This window comes from Phyllobates terribilis, unplaced genomic scaffold (genome assembly GCF_046119375.1).
Source record: "Phyllobates terribilis strain yellow unplaced genomic scaffold, ASM4611937v1 Scaffold_2__4_contigs__length_985480577, whole genome shotgun sequence".
NCBI classification, from domain to species: Eukaryota; Metazoa; Chordata; class Amphibia; order Anura; family Dendrobatidae; genus Phyllobates; species Phyllobates terribilis.
Window position 1 is genome coordinate 44,859,396 of NW_027362762.1, and position 20,682 is coordinate 44,880,077.

The 20,682-nt window shown below is 41.5% G+C and overlaps 1 protein-coding gene across 1 annotated transcript in view; it reads left to right on the forward strand.

Annotated features, from left to right (window-relative positions):
- Positions 1-20,682, forward strand: part of MOGAT2 (monoacylglycerol O-acyltransferase 2) — a 101,376-nt gene that overhangs the window by 58,379 nt on the left and 22,315 nt on the right. The window contains exon 2 of the mRNA XM_073661437.1: positions 8,391-8,569. Within this exon, the coding sequence (XP_073517538.1) occupies positions 8,391-8,569 (179 nt within the window). The remainder of the gene's footprint in view (positions 1-8,390; positions 8,570-20,682) is intronic.

Consider the following 20,682-nt stretch of genomic DNA (forward strand, 5'->3'; position numbering starts at 1 on the left):
TGGTGACTGTATTTATTAGTATGTAATGAGCTCCCTCTAGTGGTGACTGTATAAATCAGTATGTAATGAGCTCCCTTTAGTGGTGACTGTATAAATCAGTATGTAAGGAGCTCCCTCTAGTGGTGACTGTATAAATCAGTATGTAATAAGCTCCCTTTAGTGGTGGCTGTATAAATCATTATGTAATGAGCTCCCTCTAATGGTGACTATCTAAATCAGTATGTAATGAGCTCCCTCTAGTGATGACTGTATAAATCAGTATGTAATGTTCTCCCTCTAGTGGTGACTGTATAAATCAGTATGTAATGAGCTCCCTCTAGTAGTGACTGTATAAATCTGTATGTAGTGAGCTCCCTCTAGTGATGACTGTATAAATCAGTTTGTAATGAGCTCCCTCTAGTAGTGACTGTATAAATCAGTATGTAATGAGCTCCCTCTAGTGGTGACTGTATAAATCAGTATGTAATGAGCTCCTTCTAGTGGTGAGCTCCCTCTAGTGGTGACTGTATAAATCAGTATGTAGTGAGCTCCCTCTAGTGGTGGCTGTATAAATCTGTATGTAGTGAGCTCCCCCTAGTGGTGACTGTATAAATCAGTATGTAATGAGCTCCTTCTAGTGGTGACTGTATAAATCAGTATGTAATGAGCTCCCTCTAGTGGTGACTGTATAAATCAGTATGTAGTGAGCTCCCTCTAGTGATGACTGTATAAATCAGTATGTAATGAGCTCCTTCTAGTGGTGACTGTATAAATCAGTATGTAATGAGCTCCTTCTAGTGGTGACTGTATAAATCAGTATGTAATGAGCTCCCTCTAGTAGTGACTGTATAAATCAGTATGTAGTGAGCTCCCTCTAGTGGTGACTGTATAAATCAGTATGTAATGAGCTCCCTCTAGTGATGACTGTATAAATCAGTATGTAATGAGCTCCCTCTAGTGGTGGCTGTATAAATCAGTATGTAATGAGCTCCTTCTAGTGGTGACTGTATAAATCAGTATGTAATGAGCTCCTTCTAGTGGTGACTGTATAAATCTGTATGTATTGAGCTCCCTCTAGTAGTGACTGTATAAATCAGTATGTAATGAGCTCCCTCTAGTGGTGACTGTATAAATCTGTATGTAGTGAGCTCCCTCTAGTAGTGACTGTATAAATCTGTATGTAGTGAGCTCCCCCTAGTGGTGACTGTATAAATCAGTATGTAATTAGCTCCTTCTAGTGGTGACTGTTTAAATCAGTATGTAATGAGCTCCTTCTAGTGGTGACTGTATAAATCTGTATGTATTGAGCTCCCTCTAGTAGTGACTGTATAAATCAGTATGTAATGAGCTCCCTCTAGTGGTGACTGTATAAATCTGTATGTAGTGAGCTCCCTCTAGTAGTGACTGTATAAATCTGTATGTAGTGAGCTCCCCCTAGTGGTGACTGTATAAATCAGTATGTAATTAGCTCCTTCTAGTAGTGACTGTTTAAATCAGTATGTAATGAGCTCCCTCTAGTGGTGGCTGTATAAATCAGTATGTAATGAGCTCCCTCTAGTGGTGACTGTATAAATCAGTATGTAATAAGCTCCCTTTAGTGGTGACTGTATAAATCAGTATGTAATGAGCTCCCTCTAGTGGTGGCTGTATTAATCAGTATGTAGTGAGCTCCCTCTAGTGGTGGCTGTATAAATCATTATGTAATGAGCTCCCTCTAGTGGTGACTGTATTTATTAGCATGTAATGAGCTCCCTCTAGTGGTGACTGTATAAATCAGTATGTAATGAGCTCCCTCTAGTGGTGGCTGTATAAATCATTATGTAATGAGCTCCCTCTAGTGGTGGCTGTATAAATCATTATGTAATGAGCTCCCTCTAATGGTGACTATCTAAATCATTATGTAATGAGCTCCCTCTAGTGATGACTGCATAAATCAGTATGTAATGAGCTCCCTCTAGTAGTGACTGTATAAATCAGTATGTAGTGAGCTCCCTCTAGTGGTGACTGTATAAATCAGTATGTAGTGAGCTCCCTCTAGTGGTGACTGTATAAATCAGTATGTAATGAGCTCCTTCTAGTGGTGACTGTATAAATCAGTATGTAGTGAGCTCCCTCTAGTAGTGACTGTATAAATCTGTATGTAGTGAGCTCCCTCTAGTGGTGGCTGTATAAATCTGTATGTAGTGAGCTCTCCCTAGTGGTGACTGTATAAATCAGTATGTAATGAGCTCCTTCTAGTGGTGGCTGTATAAATCAGTATGTAATGAGCTCCCTCTAGTGGTGACTGTATAAATCAGTATGTAATAAGCTCCCTTTAGTGGTGACTGTATAAATCAGTATGTAATGAGCTCCCTCTAGTGGTGGCTGTATAAATCAGTATGTAGTGAGCTCCCTCTAGTGGTGGCTGTATAAATCTGTATGTAGTGAGCTCCCTCTAGTGGTGACTGTATAAATCAGTATGTAATGAGCTCCCTCTAGTGGTGACTGTATAAATCAGTATGTAATGAGCTCCTTCTAGTGGTGACTGTATAAATCAGTACGTAATGAGCTCCCTCTAGTGGTGACTGTATAAATCAGTATGTAATGAGCTCCTTCTCGTGGTGACTGTATAAATCAGTATGTAATGAGCTCCCTCTAGTAGTGACTGTATAAATCTGTATGTAGTGAGCTCCCTCTAGTGGTGGCTGTATAAATCAGTATGTAATGAGCTCCCTCTAGTGGTGACTGTATAAATCAGTATCTAATGAGCTCCCTCTAGTGGTGACTGTATAAATCAGTATGTAATGAGCTCCCTCTAGTAGTGACTGTATAAATCAGTATGTAATGAGCTCCTTCTAGTGGTGACTGTATAAATCAGTATGTAATGAGCTCCCTCTAGTAGTGACTGTATAAATCAGTATGTAATGAGCTCCCTCTAGTGGTGACTGTAAAAATCAGTATGTAATGAGCTCCCTCTAGTGATGACTGTATAAATCAGTATGTAATGAGCTCCCTCTAGTGGTGACTGTATAAATCAGTATGTAAGGAGCTCCCTCTAGTGGTGACTGTATAAATCAGTATGTAATGAGCTCCCTCTAGTGGTGACTGTATAAATCAGTATGTAATGAGCTCCTTCTAGTGGTGACTGTATAAATCAGTATGTAATGAGCTCCCTCTAGTAGTGACTGTATAAATCAGTATGTAATGAGCTCCCTCTAGTGGTGACTGTATAAATCAGTGTGTAATGAGCTCCCTCTAGTAGTGACTGTATAAATCATTATGTAATGAGCTCCTTCTAGTGGTGACTGTATAAATCAGTATGTAATGAGCTCCCTCTAGTAGTGACTGTATAAATCAGTATGTAATGAGCTCCCTCTAGTGGTGACTGTAAAAATCATTATGTAATGAGCTCCCTCTAGTGATGACTGTATAAATCAGTATGTAATGAGCTCCCTCTAGTGGTGACTGTATAAATCAGTATGTAGTGAGCTCCCTCTAGTGGTGGCTGTATAAATCTGTATGTAGTGAGCTCCCCTAGTGGTGACTGTATAAATCAGTATGTAATGAGCTCCTTCTAGTGGTGACTGTATAAATCAGTATGTAATGAGCTCCCTCTAGTAGTGACTGTATAAATCTGTATGTAGTGAGCTCCCCCTAGTGGTGACTGTATAAATCAGTATGTAATGAGCTCCTTCTAGTGGTGACTGTATAAATCAGTATGTAATGAGCTCCCTCTAGTGATGACTGTATAAATCAGTATGTAATGAGCTCCTTCTAGTGGTGACTGTATAAATCAGTATGTAATGAGCTCCCTCTAGTAGTGACTGTATAAATCAGTATGTAATGAGCTCCCTCTAGTGGTGAATGTAAAAATCAGTATGTAATGAGCTCCTTCTAGTGGTGACTGTATAAATCAGTATGTAATGAGCTCCCTCTAGTAGTGACTGTATAAATCAGTATGTAATGAGCTCCCTCTAGTGGTGACTGTATAAATCAGTATGTAGTGAGCTCCCTCTAGTGGTGGCTGTATAAATCTGTATGTAGTGAGCTCCCCCTAGTGGTGACTGTATAAATCAGTATGTAATGAGCTCCTTATAGTGGTGACTGTATAAATCAGTATGTAATGAGCTCCCTCTAGTAGTGACTGTATAAATCAGTATGTAGTGAGCTCCCTCTAGTGGTGACTGTATAAATCAGTATGTAATAAGCTCCCTTTAGTGGTGACTGTATAAATCAGTATGTAATGAGCTCCCTCTAGTGGTGGCTGTATTAATCAGTATGTAGTGAGCTCCCTCTAGTGGTGGCTGTATAAATCATTATGTAATGAGCTCCCTCTAGTGGTGACTGTATTTATTAGCATGTAATGAGCTCCCTCTAGTGGTGACTGTATAAATCAGTATGTAATGAGCTCCCTTTAGTGGTGGCTGTATAAATCATTATGTAATGAGCTCCCTCTAGTGGTGGCTGTATAAATCATTATGTAATGAGCTCCCTCTAATGGTGACTATCTAAATCATTATGTAATGAGCTCCCTCTAGTGATGACTGTATAAATCAGTATGTAATGAGCTCCCTCTAGTAGTGACTGTATAAATCAGTATGTAGTGAGCTCCCTCTAGTGGTGACTGTATAAATCAGTATGTAGTGAGCTCCCTCTAGTGGTGACTGTATAAATCAGTATGTAATGAGCTCCTTCTAGTGGTGACTGTATAAATCAGTATGTAATGAGCTCCTTCTAGTGGTGACTGTAAAAATCAGTATGTAATGAGCTCCTTCTAGTGGTGACTGTATAAATCAGTATGTAATGAGCTCCCTCTAGTGGTGACTGTATAAATCAGTATGTAATGAGCTCCCTCTAGTGGTGACTGTATAAATCAGTATGTAATGAGCTCCCTCTAGTAGTGACTGTATAAATCTGTATGTAGTGAGCTCCCTCTAGTGGTGGCTGTATAAATCAGTATGTAATGAGCTCCCTCTAGTGGTGACTGTATAAATCAGTGTGTAATGAGCTCCCTCTAGTAGTGACTGTATAAATCATTATGTAATGAGCTCCTTCTAGTGGTGACTGTATAAATCAGTATGTAATGAGCTCCCTCTAGTAGTGACTGTATAAATCAGTATGTAATGAGCTCCCTCTAGTGGTGACTGTATAAATCAGTATGTAGTGAGCTCCCTCTAGTGGTGACTGTATAAATCAGTATGTAATGAGCTCCCTCTAGTGATGACTGTATAAATCAGTATGTAATGAGCTCCCTCTAGTGGTGACTGTATAAATCAGTATGTAGTGAGCTCCCTCTAGTGGTGGCTGTATAAATCTGTATGTAGTGAGCTCCCCCTAGTGGTGACTGTATAAATCAGTATGTAATGAGCTCCTTCTAGTGGTGACTGTATAAATCAGTATGTAATGAGCTCCCTCTAGTAGTGACTGTATAAATCTGTATGTAGTGAGCTCCCCCTAGTGGTGACTGTATAAATCAGTATGTAATGAGCTCCTTCTAGTGGTGACTGTATAAATCAGTATGTAATGAGCTCCCTCTAGTGATGACCCTATAAATCAGTATGTAATGAGCTCCTTCTAGTGGTGACTGTATAAATCAGTATTTAATGAGCTCCCTCTAGTAGTGACTGTATAAATCAGTATGTAATGAGCTCCCTCTAGTGGTGACTGTAAAAATCAGTATGTAATGAGCTCCTTCTAGTGGTGACTGTATAAATCAGTATGTAATGAGCTCCCTCTAGTAGTGACTGTATAAATCAGTATGTAATGAGCTCCCTCTAGTGGTGACTGTATAAATCAGTATGTAGTGAGCTCCCTCTAGTGGTGGCTGTATAAATCTGTATGTAGTGAGCTCCCCCTAGTGGTGACTGTATAAATCAGTATGTAATGAGCTCCTTCTAGTGGTGACTGTATAAATCAGTATGTAATGAGCTCCCTCTAGTAGTGACTGTATAAATCAGTATGTAGTGAGCTCCCTCTAGTGGTGACTGTATAAATCAGTATGTAATGAGCTCCCTCTAGTGATGACTGTATAAATCAGTATGTAATGAGCTCCCTCTAGTGGTGGCTGTATAAATCAGTATGTAATGAGCTCCTTCTAGTGGTGACTGTATAAATCAGTATGTAATGAGCTCCTTCTAGTGGTGACTGTATAAATCAGTATGTAATAAGCTCCCTTTAGTGGTGACTGTATAAATCAGTATGTAATGAGCTCCCTCTAGTGGTGGCTGTATTAATCAGTATGTAGTGAGCTCCCTCTAGTGGTGGCTGTATAAATCAGTATGTAATGAGCTCCTTCTAGTGGTGACTGTATAAATCAGTATGTAATGAGCTCCTTCTAGTGGTGACTGTATAAATCAGTATGTAATGAGCTCCCTCTAGTGGTGACTGTATAAGTCAGAATGTAATGAGCTCCTTCTAGTTGTGACTGTATAAATCAGTATGTAATGAGCTCCCTCTAGTAGTGACTGTATAAATCTGTATGTAGTGAGCTCCCTCTAGTGGTGGCTGTATAAATCAGTATGTAATGAGCTCCCTCTAGTGGTGACTGTATAAATCAGTATGTAATGAGCTCCCTCTAGTAGTGACTGTATAAATCAGTATGTAATGAGCTCCTTCTAGTGGTGACTGTATAAATCAGTATGTAATGAGCTCCCTCTAGTAGTGACTGTATAAATCAGTATGTAATGAGCTCCCTCTAGTGGTGACTGTAAAAATCAGTATGTAATGAGCTCCCTCTAGTGATGACTGTATAAATCAGTATGTAATGAGCTCCCTCTAGTGGTGACTGTATAAATCAGTATGTAGTGAGCTCCTTCTAGTGGTGACTGTATAAATCAGTATGTAATGAGCTCCTTCTAGTGGTGGCTGTATAAATCTGTATGTAGTGAGCTCCCCCTAGTGGTGACTGTATAAATCAGTATGTAATGAGCTCCTTCTAGTGGTGACAGTATAAATCAGTATGTAATGAGCTCCCTCTAGTAGTGACTGTATAAATCAGTATGTAGTGAGCTCCCTCTAGTGATGACTGTATAAATCAGTATGTAATGAGCTCCTTCTAGTGGTGACTGTATAAATCAGTATGTAATGAGCTCCTTCTAGTGGTGACTGTATAAATCAGTATGTAGTGAGCTCCCTCTAGTGGTGACTGTATAAATCAGTATGTAATGAGCTCCTTCTAGTGGTGACTGTATAAATCAGTATGTAATGAGCTCCCTCTAGCGGTGGCTGTATAAATCAGTATGTAATGAGCTCCTTCTAGTGGTGACTGTATAAATCAGTATGTAATGAGCTCCCTCTAGTAGTGACTGTATAAATCAGTATGTAGTGAGCTCCTTCTAGTGGTGACTGTATAAATCAGTATGTAGTGAGCTCCTTCTAGTGGTGACTGTATAAATCTGTATGTAATGAGCTCCCTCTAGTAGTGACTGTATAAATCAGTATGTAGTGAGCTCCTTCTAGTGGTGACTGTATAAATCTGTATGTAGTGAGCTCCCTCTAGTAGTGACTGTATAAATCAGTATGTAATGAGCTCCTTCTAGTGGTGACTGTATAAATCAGTATGTAATGAGCTCCCTCTAGTAGTGACTGTATAAATCAGTATGTAGTGAGCTCCTTCTAGTGGTGACTGTATAAATCTGTATGTAGTGAGCTCCCTCTTGTGGTGGCTGTATAAATCAGTATGTAATGAGCTCCTTCTAGTGGTGACTGTATAAATCAGTATGTAATGAGCTCCCTCTAGTAGTGACTGTATAAATCAGTATGTAGTGAGCTCCCTCTAGTGGTGACTGTATAAATCAGTATGTAATGAGCTCCCTCTAGTGGTGACTGTATAAATCAGTATGTAATTAGCTCCCTCTAGTGATGACTGTATAAATCAGTATGTAATGAGCTCCCTCTAGTGGTGACTGTATAAATCAGTATGTAATGAGCTCCCTCTAGTGTTGGCTGTATAAATCAGTATGTAATGTGCTCCCTCTAGTGGTGGTTGGAGGCAGTTAGCTCTTTATCATTTACTGTGAGATATAGCAAATTTGGAAATCACTAGAGAAGGTTTATCAGTTTGTTTATAGCCTTTGGACATAACAGCAGATTTATGAACCTTTGTGCTATGTTTTCTTTTGTTAAGAGTGGTTTGGGCTGAAATGTAAAATCTGCAATCATCTCTGTGACTGCAGAATGCTGAATCATGACAGTGTGCCGCGTGCCGATCACTTTTCCCATTAGAAATGGCTGAAAACAGAGAACCACAGATGTTATTTTATATGCACACCCACGGAGAAGACAGACTACACGCAAGCGGTCAGACTATTATACTGCACAGTTATAAGCTGCTGTGATGTTATATAATAATGAGACGATACCTAACATAGATGAGACCGCCGTCCCTTATACAGAGCAGTATTGATCCGTGACTTTGCTTCTTCGTCCTGCAGCGCAGACCTGCATCATCCTGTTCTTCGTTCTTCTCTTCACTCGGTTCTGGATAATCAGTGTCCTATATGGAGTATGGTGGTTCATAGACTGGGACACCCCCACGCTGGGGGGCAGGAGAAGCCCCTGGCTGCAGAGGAGCGTGGTATGGAGATACCTCAGAGACTATTTCCCTATAAAGGTAAGTGATCTGAAATGTTACTATGATGATTAGAATACTACATGTATAATATGCAGCATGCCCTCTAGTGGTCCGATTCTTACATTGCACCTCGCCCTCTAGTGGTCTGATTCTTACATTGCACCTCGCCCTCTAGTGGTCTGATTCTTACATTGCAGCATGCCCTCTAGTGGTCTGATTCTTACATTGCACCTCGCACTCTAGTGGTCTGATTTATACTATGCACCTCGCCCTCTAGTGGTCTGATTTATACTATGCAGCATGCCGTCTAGTGGTCTGATTTATTAGCAGCATGCCCTCTAGTGGTCTGATTTATACTATGCACCTCACCCTCTAGTGGTCTGATTTATACTATGCACCTCGCCCTCTAGTGGTCTGATTTATTAGCAGCATGCCCTCTAGTGGTCTAATTCTAACTATGCAGAATACCATGGGCAGCACGTGGCTCAGTGGTTAGCACTGTACAGTGGCTCAGTGGTTAGCTCTGCAGCCTTGCAGCGCTGTGGTCTTGGGTTCAAATCCCACCAAGGACAACATCTGCAAGGAGTTTGTATGTTCTCCCCATGTTTGCCTGGGTTTCCTCCAGGTTCTCCGGTTTCCTCCCACACTCCAAAGACTGATAGGGAATGAAGATTGTGAGCCCCAATGGGGTCAGTGCCGATAATGTGTGTAAAGCGCTGCGGAATTAATGGCACTATATAAGTGAGTAAAATAAATAAAAAAAAATAATAAATGCTCTCTTGTGGTCTGATTCATAATAAGCAGCATGCCCTCTAGTGGTCTGATTCTTACATTGCAGCATGCCCTCTAGTGGTCTGATTCTTACATTGCAGCATGCCCTCTAGTGGTCTGATTTATACTATGCAGCATGCCCTCTAGTGGTCTGATTTATACTATGCAGCATGCCCTCTAGTGGTCTGATTTATACTATGCAGCATGCCCTCTAGTGGTATGATTTATACTATGCAGCATGCCCTCTAGTGGTCTGATTTATACTATGCAGCATACTCATGCGAGGAAAACGGACAAGTATAGTCTGATAAAAAATCGGATTGCACTCTGCCCAATGTTAATCTATGAGTGACATCTCATCTGTGACTTTTTTTTCTTAGCTGAAATCGGACTGAGAAACAAATGGCAGCCTGCTGTGTATGCCAGGTATCTAGGATGAGACTCGCCAAAGCAAGTCAATGGGGGCGTGAAAAAAAAAAAAAATTGCACGGCACTGCCATGTGAACGGCGTCTGATTTTCACGCACCCGTCTCCTTGAAACCCGACAGTTCATCATCCGCATACTGAAAAATCACAGCGGTACCCGACATTATAGAATAGAGAGAATAGCTATACATACATAGAAGATAGAACGATGTCAGGGACATATAGAATTAATACAGTGACTGTTGTTGTTTACTGTACTTTACTTGTCATTTATTGTTAAATTAAACTATTTAAAAGAAAAATGGCGCGGGGTCCTCCGTAAATTTATTTACCAGCAGAGGGAAAGTGGACAGCCGGGACTGATTTTTATAGTCTGGGAAGGAGTTAATACCCCCGGAGCTTCCCAGGCTACTAATATCAGCCCCCAGATGAATACCTAGCCTTTACTAGCTATTAAAATGCGGGACCCCAAAAAAGATTGACGTGGGGTCCCCCCTATTTTAATAGCTAGCAAAAGCTAGGCAGACAGCTGGGGGCTGATATTAATAGCCCAGGAAGGGAGCCATGAATATTGGCCCCCACCCAGGCTAGAAACACCAGCCGTCAGCCGCCCCAGAAAATTCTTTAATTTAACAATAAATGACATGTACAGTAACAACACCAGAAAAACACTGAATAGACAGTATATCACTCACATATTTATATCTATGTATAAATATTTCTGAATTTGCGTATGTATCTGTATATATAGATAATAGATATAGATACATATTTATATGTATTGAAGAACACACACGACAATCGCATTGTAATCGGATCGCACACACACGACAATCGCATTGTAATCGGATCGCACACACACGACAATCGCATTGTAATCGGATCGTACACACAGGACAATCGCATTGTAATCGGATCGCACACACACGACAATCGCATTGTAATCGGATCGTACACACACGACAATCGCATTGTAATCGGATCGTACACACACGACAATCGCATTGTAATCGGATCGTACACACACGACAATCGCATTGTAATCGGATCGTACACACAGGACAATCGCATTGTAATCGGATCGTACACACAGGACAATCGCATTGTAATCGGATCGCACACACAGGACAATCGCATTGTAATCGGATCGCACACACACGACAATCGCATTGTAATCGGATCGCACACACACGACAATCGCATTGTAATCGGATCGTACACACACGACAATCGCATTGTAATCGGATCGTACACACAGGACAATCGCATTGTAATCGGATCGCACACACACGACAATCGCATTGTAATCGGATCGTACACACAGGACAATCGCATTGTAATCGGATCGTACACACAGGACAATCGCATTGTAATCGGATCGTACACACAGGACAATCGCATTGTAATCGGATCGCACACACACGACAATCGCATTGTAATCGGATCGTACACACAGGACAATCGCATTGTAATCGGATCGCACACACACGACAATCGCATTGTAATCGGATCGCACACACAGGACAATCGCATTGTAATCGGATCGCACACACAGGACAATCGCATTGTAATCGGATCGTACACACACGACAATCACATTGTAATCGGATCGTACACACACGACAATCGCATTGTAATCGGATCGTACACACACGACAATCGCATTGTAATCGGATCGTACACACAGGACAATCGCATTGTAATCGGATCGCACACACACGACAATCGCATTGTAATCGGATCGTACACACAGGACAATCGCATTGTAATCTGATCGCACACACACGACAATCGCATTGTAATCGGATCGCACACACAGGACAATCGCATTGTAATCGGATCGCACACACAGGACAATCGCATTGTAATCGGATCGTACACACAGGACAATCGCATTGTAATCGGATCGCACACACACGACAATCACATTGTAATCGGATCGTACACACACGACAATCGCATTGTAATCGGATCGCACACACAGGACAATCGCATTGTAATCGGATCGCACACACACGACAATCGCATTGTAATCGGATCGTACACACAGGACAATCGCATTGTAATCGGATCGCACACACAGGACAATCGCATTGTAATCGGATCGCACACACACGACAATCGCATTGTAATCGGATCGCACACACACGACAATCGCATTGTAATCGGATCGTACACACACGACAATCGCATTGTAATCGGATCGTACACACACGACAATCGCATTGTAATCGGATCGTACACACAGGACAATCGCATTGTAATCGGATCGTACACACACGACAATCACATTGTAATCGGATCGTACACACAGGACAATCGCATTGTAATCGGATCGCACACATATGACAATCGGATGTAAATCGCGTGGCACTCGTCCGTTTTTTTGGTCCCGATATCGAAACGTTTTTGTTCACACATATGGGTATGAGCCCTAAGTCTGATTGTGTTATAATACTAACCAGCATCTCAGATGACACAATTCGGATGTTTCGGTTTCGGCCACAGGCTTTATTTTCAAGACCTCTCCTTACTGTCAGTGAATGGAAACTTTCTTGTTTACTTTCGTAGCCTGAACCTAGCCCGGATAGAGGAGCCATTGGGACCTGGTTTCTTGCTGTGTACCCCTAAAACTCTGCCCCGTATGAGGGTGATATAATATGGAGAATTCTTACTTTTTTTTATTGACATGAATAAGGTTTTTCAGTACTGTGCTCCTCCACTAGAGGTGCTGTAGACAAACATAAACGTTTAATAGCATTTCACAGTAAAGTGTTAATCCCCTGATTGTGGTCACATAGGACGGGACTGGAACTAGTGATTTACAGATTCTGTTTCCATGTGAATGATAAACACAAACAACAGAGCTGAAATCCGCAGTCTGCCAGCAGAATTTACAGCAAGTCAGTAATCAGGGAGACCTGGGGAGATCAGAATTAGGAGGCGATGATCAGGTGAAGGGCCGATCAAGGGGGACACCCACATCATAGTAATTGTACACAGTGACTGCACCAGCAGAATAGTGAGTGCAGCTCTGGAGTATAATACAGGATGTAACTCAGGATCAGTAATGTAATGTATGTACACAGTGACTGCACCAGCAGAATAGTGAATGCAGCTCTGGAGTATAATACAGGATGTAACTCAGGATCAGTAATGTAATGTATGTACACAGTGACTGCACCAGCAGAATAGTGAGTGCAGCTCTGGAGTATAATACAGTATGTAACTCAGGATCAGTAATGTAATGTATGTACACAGTGACTGCACCAGCAGAATAGTGAGTGCAGGTCTGGGGTATAATACAGGAGGTAACTCAGGATCAGTAATGTAATGTATGTACACAGTGACTGCACCAGCAGAATAGTGAGTGCAGCTCTGGAGTATAATACAGGATGTAACTCAGGATCAGTAATGTAATGTATGTACACAGTGACTGCACCAGCAGAATAGTGAGAGCAGCTCTGGAGTATAATACAGGATGTAACTCAGGATCAGTAATGTAATGTATGTACACAGTGACTGCACCAGCAGAATAGTGAGTGCAGCTCTGGAGTATAATACAGTATGTAACTCAGGATCAGTAATGTAATGTATGTACACAGTGACTGCACCAGCAGAATAGTGAGTGCAGCTCTGGGGTATAATACAGGAGGTAACTCAGGATCAGTAATGTAATGTATGTACACAGTGACTGCACCAGCAGAATAGTGAGTGCAGCTCTGGAGTATAATACAGGATGTAACTCAGGATCAGTAATGTAATGTATGTACACAGTGACTGCACCAGCAGAATAGTGAGTGCAGCTCTGGCATATAATACAGGATTTAACTCAGGATCAGTAATGTATGTACACAGTGACTGCACCAGCAGAATAGTGAGTGCAGCTCTGGAGTATAATACAGGAGGTAACTCAGGATCAGTAATGTAATGGATGTACACAGTGACTGCACCAGCAGAATAGTGAGTGCAGCTCTGGGGTATAATACAGGATGTAACTCAGGATCAGTAATGTAATGTATGTACACAGTGACTGCACCAGCAGAATAGTGAGTGCAGCTCTGGGGTATAATACAGGAGGTAACTCAGGATCAGTAATGTAATGTATGTACACAGTGACTGCACCAGCAGAATAGTGAGTGCAGCTCTGGGGTATAATACAGGAGGTAACTCAGGATCAGTAATGTAATGTATGTACACAGTGACTGCACAAGCAGAATAGTGAGTGCAGCTCTGGAGTATAATACAGGATGTAACTCAGGATCAGTAATGTATGTACACAGTGACTGCACCAGCAGAATAGTGAGTGCAGCTCCGGAGTATAATACAGGATGTAACTCAGGATCAGTAATGTATGTACACAGTGACTGCACCAGCAGAATAGTGAGTGCAGCTCTGGAGTATAATACAGGAGGTAACTCAGGATCAGTAATGTAATGGATGTACACAGTGACTACACCAGCAGAATAGTGAGTGTAGCTCTGGGGTATAATAGAGGATGTAACTCAGGATCAGTAATGCAATGTATGTACACAGTGACTGCACCAGCAGAATAGTGAGTGCAGCTCTGGAGTATAATACAGGATGTAACTCAGGATCAGTAATGTAATGTATGTACACAGTGATTGCACCAGCAGAATAGTGAGTGCAGCTCTGGAGTATAAAACAGGATGTAACTCAGAATCAGTACAGGATCAGTAATGTAATGTATGTACACAGTGACTGCACCAGCAGAATAGTGAGTGCAGCTCTGGAGCATAATACAGGATGTAACTCAGGATCAGTAATGTAATGTATGTACACAGTGACTGCACCAGCAGAATAGTGAGTGCAGCTCTGGAGTATAATAAAGGATGTAACTTAGGATCAGTAATGTAATGTATGTACACAGTGACTGCACCAGCAGAATAGTGAGTGCAGCTCTGGAGTATAATGCAGGATGTAATGTATGTACACAGTGACTGCACCAGCCGAATAGTGAGTGCAGCTCTGGGGTATAATACAGGATGTAACTCAGGATCAGTAATGTAATGTATGTACACAGTGACTGCACCAGCAGAATAGTGAGTGCAGCTCTGGAGTATAATACAGGAGGTAACTCAGGATCAGTAATGTAATGTATGTACACAGTGACTGCACCAGCAGAATAGTGAGTGCAGCTCTGGAGTATAATACATGATGTAACTCAGGATCAGTAATGTAATGTATGTACACAGTAACTGCACCAGCAGAATAGTGAGTGCAGCTCTGGAGTATAATGCAGGATGTAATGTATGTACACAGTGACTGCACCAGCCGAATAGTGAGTGCAGCTCTGGGGTATAATACAGGATGTAACTCAGGATCAGTAATGTAATGTATGTACACAGTGACTGCACCAGCCGAATAGTGAGTGCAGCTCTGGAGTATAATACAGGATGTAACTCAGGATCAGTAATGTAATGTATGTACACAGTGACTGCACCAGCAGAATAGTGAGTGCAGCTCTGGAGCATAATACAGGATGTTACTCCGGATCAGTAATGTAATGTATGTACACAGTGACTGCACCAGCAGAATAGTGAGTGCAGCTCTGGAGTATAATACAGGATGTAACTCAGGATCAGCAATGTAATGTATGTACACAGTGACTGCACCAGCAGAATAGTGAGTGCAGCTCTGGAGTATAATACAGGATGTAACTCAGGATCAGTAATGTAATGTATGTACACAGTGACTGCACCAGCAGAATAGTGAGTGCAGCTCTGGAGTATAATACAGGATGTAACTCAGGATCAGTAATGTAATGTATGTACACAGTGACTGCACCAGCAGAATAGTGAGTGCAACTCTGGAGTATAATACAGGATGTAACTCAGGATCAGTAATGTAATGTATGTACACAGTGACTGCACCAGCAGAATAGTGAGTGCAGCTCTGGAGTATAATACAGGATGTAACTCAAGATCAGTACAGGATCAGTGTAACGGGTCTGGGAGGTGGAACCTCTGAGCAGCTATACAAGGGGGCAGTCCTTGTAAGGAAGCGGGTGGCTCCCAGGGAAGACGGGCAGGTACTCACGGCAAGTAACAGGGACAGTCTCTGGGTAGAAGGGCAGCAGACAGGTGGCTGGTGAGCGCTCCCAGGTGAGCGGGCGAGAGTCTCTGGACAGGCAGGTGGTCACGGCAAGTGACGGCAGAGCCTCCAGGTAGGCTAGCAGGCAGGTAGCAGGTGAGCGCTCCCAGGTGAGCGGGCAGGCTGGTCCATAGACAGACTGACAGGTGTCGGAAGGCAGACCGTCGGACCGCAGGCTTGCAAGCAGGTAAGCGGATATCAGGCAGGTATCTAGCAGGAAACTGGCAGGTAACTGGTAACGGGACCTGAGGGCTGAAGCAGAGTGAAGGCTTTGCAACAACATTGCTCGGGCACCTCCATTTTGGAGGAGGTGCCTTATATATGGTGAGGTCCTCCGGCCATTAGGACGGCGCGCGCGGCCCCTTTAAGAGAGGGGGAGCGCGCGCCCTAAGCACAGAGGCCGGGAAGCAGCGCGCACTGCCAGCAGAGTGGGAGGAAGCCGCCGGGCACGGAGCGGAGAGGTGAGGGGAACGGCGTCCCTGCCTAGCAGGGGGCAGGGACGCCGACGCTACAATCAGTAATGTAATGTATGTACACAGTGACTGCACCAGCAGAATAGTGAGTGCAGCTCTGGAGTATAATACAGGAGGTAACTCAGGATCAGTAATGTAATGTATGTACACAGTGACTGCACCAGCAGAACAGTGAGTGCAGCTCTGGAGTATAATACAGGATGTAACTCAGGATCAGTAATGTAATGTATGTACACAGTGACTGCACCAGCAGAATAGTGAGTGCAGCTCTGGAGTATAATACAGGATGTAACTCAGGATCAGTAATGTAATGTATGTACACAGTGACTGCACCAGCAGAATAGTGAGTGCAGCTCTGGAGTATAATACAGGATATAACTCAGGATCAGTAATGTAATGTATGTACACAGTGACTGCACCAGCAGAATAGTGAGTGCAGCTCTGGAGTATAAAGCAGGATGTAACTCGGGATCAGTAATGTAATGTATGTACACAGTGACTGCACCAGCAGAATAGTGAGTGCAGCTCTGGAGTATAATGCAGGATGTAACTCAGGATCAGTAATGTAATGTATGTACACAGTGACTGCACCAGCAGAATAGTGAGTGCTGCTCTTTGCTATTATATAAGGTGTGATTCACAGTGGACCATGTTCACACTTTCAGTATTTGGTCAGTATTTTACATCAGTTTCTGTAACACCACGTTCAGTATTTGTAAACCAAAACCAGGAGTGGGTGATAAATGTAGAAGTGGTGACGGGTCTCTATTATACTTCTCCTCTGATTGTTCCTCTCCTGGTTTTGTTTTACCAATATTGATATAAAATGCTGAGCATATACTGATTGTGTGAACGTGGCCTTAGGTAGAGTTTTTCCAATGGTTTTTATTGGGCTGTACATTGACCTTCAGGACTTTCTCCTCTAGGTGGCAGTACAGGAGCAGAGCTGTTGGATTTCATCCCTTTCTGGAGTCTCTTCCGTCTGGTACGTTTCCCCTGTAACTGACCCTAAACAGACGTTCTCCAAGCCCCTTGTAGATGAGCGCGTCTTACCACCCATCGCTCTCGTATTGCATCTGAAATCCACGGAATCGTCTTAGACACCCTAGTAAATAGCCCCTATTTTTAGTGATAGAGCCGACACTGTCATGGAAACGCGTCGGGTCGGTAATCCATAATGACAGAATTTAGATCAATCTATATAATCCATGAGTCTAATCCATAGCTGTTATCCCGCACCCTCAGTATAACATATGTCTTGTTAGTAAGCCGCCAAATAGCCCCTGTCCTCAGCGGAAAGGTGAAGGTCACAAGTTAAGAGGTGAGGAGCAGATCATCAAGCTACAAAAGCCCCCAGACCAGGCGGAAGCCGCATTCACTTACCATGCAAGATATGGGCTGAGCCAGCATTGCTCTGTCAGGAGGTCTCTATCATGATTATTAGAGGGGTCCGCACCTAATGGAATAAAGTTGTGAAAAGTTTTAAAACTTTTGCTTTTTCAAGATCTCTGCTTGATGTCAGTGAATGAAAACATCCTACCTGGTTAGAGAAATTTGTGCTGCTGATGTGCTTAGCTCACGGATCGGGGGTCAGCAAACTGTGGTCCCTGCTGTTGTAAAACCACAACTCCCAGCAAGCCCTAACAGCAACACGCTCTGAGTTCTAACTGGGAGTTGTAGTTCCACAACAGAAAGAGTGCTGTAGACCCAATGGATCTGAACTTGTACATGTACATGAGATGCCTCTAGGGGGCGCTGTGCATGCCATGTATGATCATACTCAGGGGGGTAAATAGTTTCAGTCTTAACCTAGGAGACTTGAGAAACACTGGTAAAAAAAAGAAGTAACAATTGTCCTGAGTCTCCTCTCTACAAGCGGGACGAGGTCAAGAAGGGTTATTATTAACTTATTCTCATCAATTTATGAGCAAGAATGTTTCCATTCAATGACAGGAAGCAGTGATCACAGGCTGCGCTTCATAGGAAACCATGATTTTCAATATATACTGCAAATACTGAATAGTCCAGTACATAGAACAAGCGATCAAACGATCACAAGTTCAAGTTCCCCCCGGAAATAGTAAAAGAAAATACAGTGAAAACTAAAATAATAATCCTAAAATAAATTTTACAAAACAAACATTTGAAATAATAACAATAAATATATAAAATAAAAAAAATAGCAAAAAATAATAATAATAAAATATGAATAAGAATAATAAGAATTAAAAATAAGAGAAATAATAAGTGTAATAATAAAATAATAGCAAAAATAATAAAAGTGGTAGCAATAATAATAAAATATTAATAAACAATAAATAATAGTAATGATGGAAATATTCACACAAATAATACCAATAAGAATAAAAACAAAATAATACCAAAAATAATACAAATATTAATAATAATAATAATAAAATAGCAATAATAATGAAAATATGAATGATAAAATACAAACAATAATAATACAAATAATAAAAAATATTAATAATAATGAAAATAATAAAGATAATAAGAATACAAATAACTGCAATAATACTCATAATAAAATAATAATGAAAATAGCAAAAATAATAAAAATATTACTACAAATAACAACAATAGAAATGATCGCAAAAGTAATAATAATAACAATAATATAACAAAAATAATAATAAAAAAATAATATATTTTTTTATAAACACATGTACTTTTATTGTACATCTGTAAAAGTCAGATCAATGACAATATTTTACCAGTGGAGCAAATACTGTCAAGAAAAAAAACCTCAAAATACAATTGCCATTTTCTGGCTGCTGCAACTATAAAAATGACAGCTCCGCACACACAGAGCTCCATTGATGAAAAAATAAAAAGTTACAGAAAATGGAAAAACAAGCCCACATTTTTTTTTACATATTTTTTTTTACCATTAAAATAGAACAAAACTGTACAAGTTTGTAACATCATAATTGTACCGACCCGGAGAATTAGGTTTTTGGGTCATTTTTACCATACGGAGAACTCTGCAAAAACAAAATCCAAAATGCAATAGAGGAATTGCTATTTTACAATTTCACCCTACCTGCAATGATTATTTTTTTTGTTCTTCGGTATCATTCAAAAGCGCAACTGGTCCCACAAAGAAACAAGCCCTGATACGGTGATAACGATTGTAGAGAAAATATATAGTTCTGACTCTTGGTAGGAAAGGAGGAAAAAATGTCGGCATTGCTTCTGCAAGACACCACCCGCTCGATTTTATTACAGATCCTCAGGATGTGAATGAGAATGTTTCCATTCACTGACAGCAAGCCGAAGTCTGAAAATAAATTGCAAATTAAGTATCGGTTTGACCATTAAAGCTCCAGTGTTGCATAAAGTTCTGGTTATTAGATCCGCAGGGGCGGACTCGGGGGGTTGTGGTTGGGCAGACGCTATAATGCTGCCATATTGTGCAGTGTATTAGACTAGTGTTGATGTGGAACTACACATAATATAATAATATGATATAGACTATGGGGCACAGGATGTTATTACACAGCAATAATAACAATATGTGAAGGTAAAACATTAATCGGCTGCGGGACCCAGCGCAGAAAAAACATGTTTATCCCGACATCTTCCTGGAGTTCAAGGTTGTGTAAGCCGTAACTGGAGGCAATGATTAACGAATTAGAGAGGCCTTAATGCAATAAATCATTGACCAGGACGATCGCCGGACGCGCCCCTGATCATCAATAGCTGCAGGCTTCCCTATGTTATCAGCAGGACATCATGTGCCGACCCCGAGCTCACCTGGGGTGGACCACGGCCCCTGACCTGGGGTGGATCACCGCCCCTCACCTGGGGTAGATCACCGGCCGCCCCTCACCTGGGGTGGATCACCGCCCCTCACATGGAGTGGATCACCGCCCCTCACATGGGGTGGACCACCGCCCTTCACCTGGAACTAATGCAGAAGGAAAAGATCTGCAACTTTCTAATATACTTTGTGCTTTGATTTCGGACCATTATTCGGATCTCTGCTTGTAGTCAGTGAATGGGAACATCCAGAAGATGAAAAAACCTGCACACAACAAATTCTTCAGGAAAGGAGAAGTTGTTACTATTGTATCCGGTAACAGAACATTCCTTTCCTGGATAGTTTGATACAATGTATCAGCACAGGTTGAATGTATCAATCTGGAGTTCCGGGTCAGTTAGATTGGATACAATTGTAATCATGGCACAACTGAGAAGTGTAAGGTCTGTACAAGTCATACAAAATAGTTTCCATTCACTTCCCATTACAACTAACCTGTAGGTAAAATTGAACCCACTATAGAAATGGCTGATAACAGAAAACAACAGATCTGATTCATCTGTTTTATTACCAGCTTTTCCCTT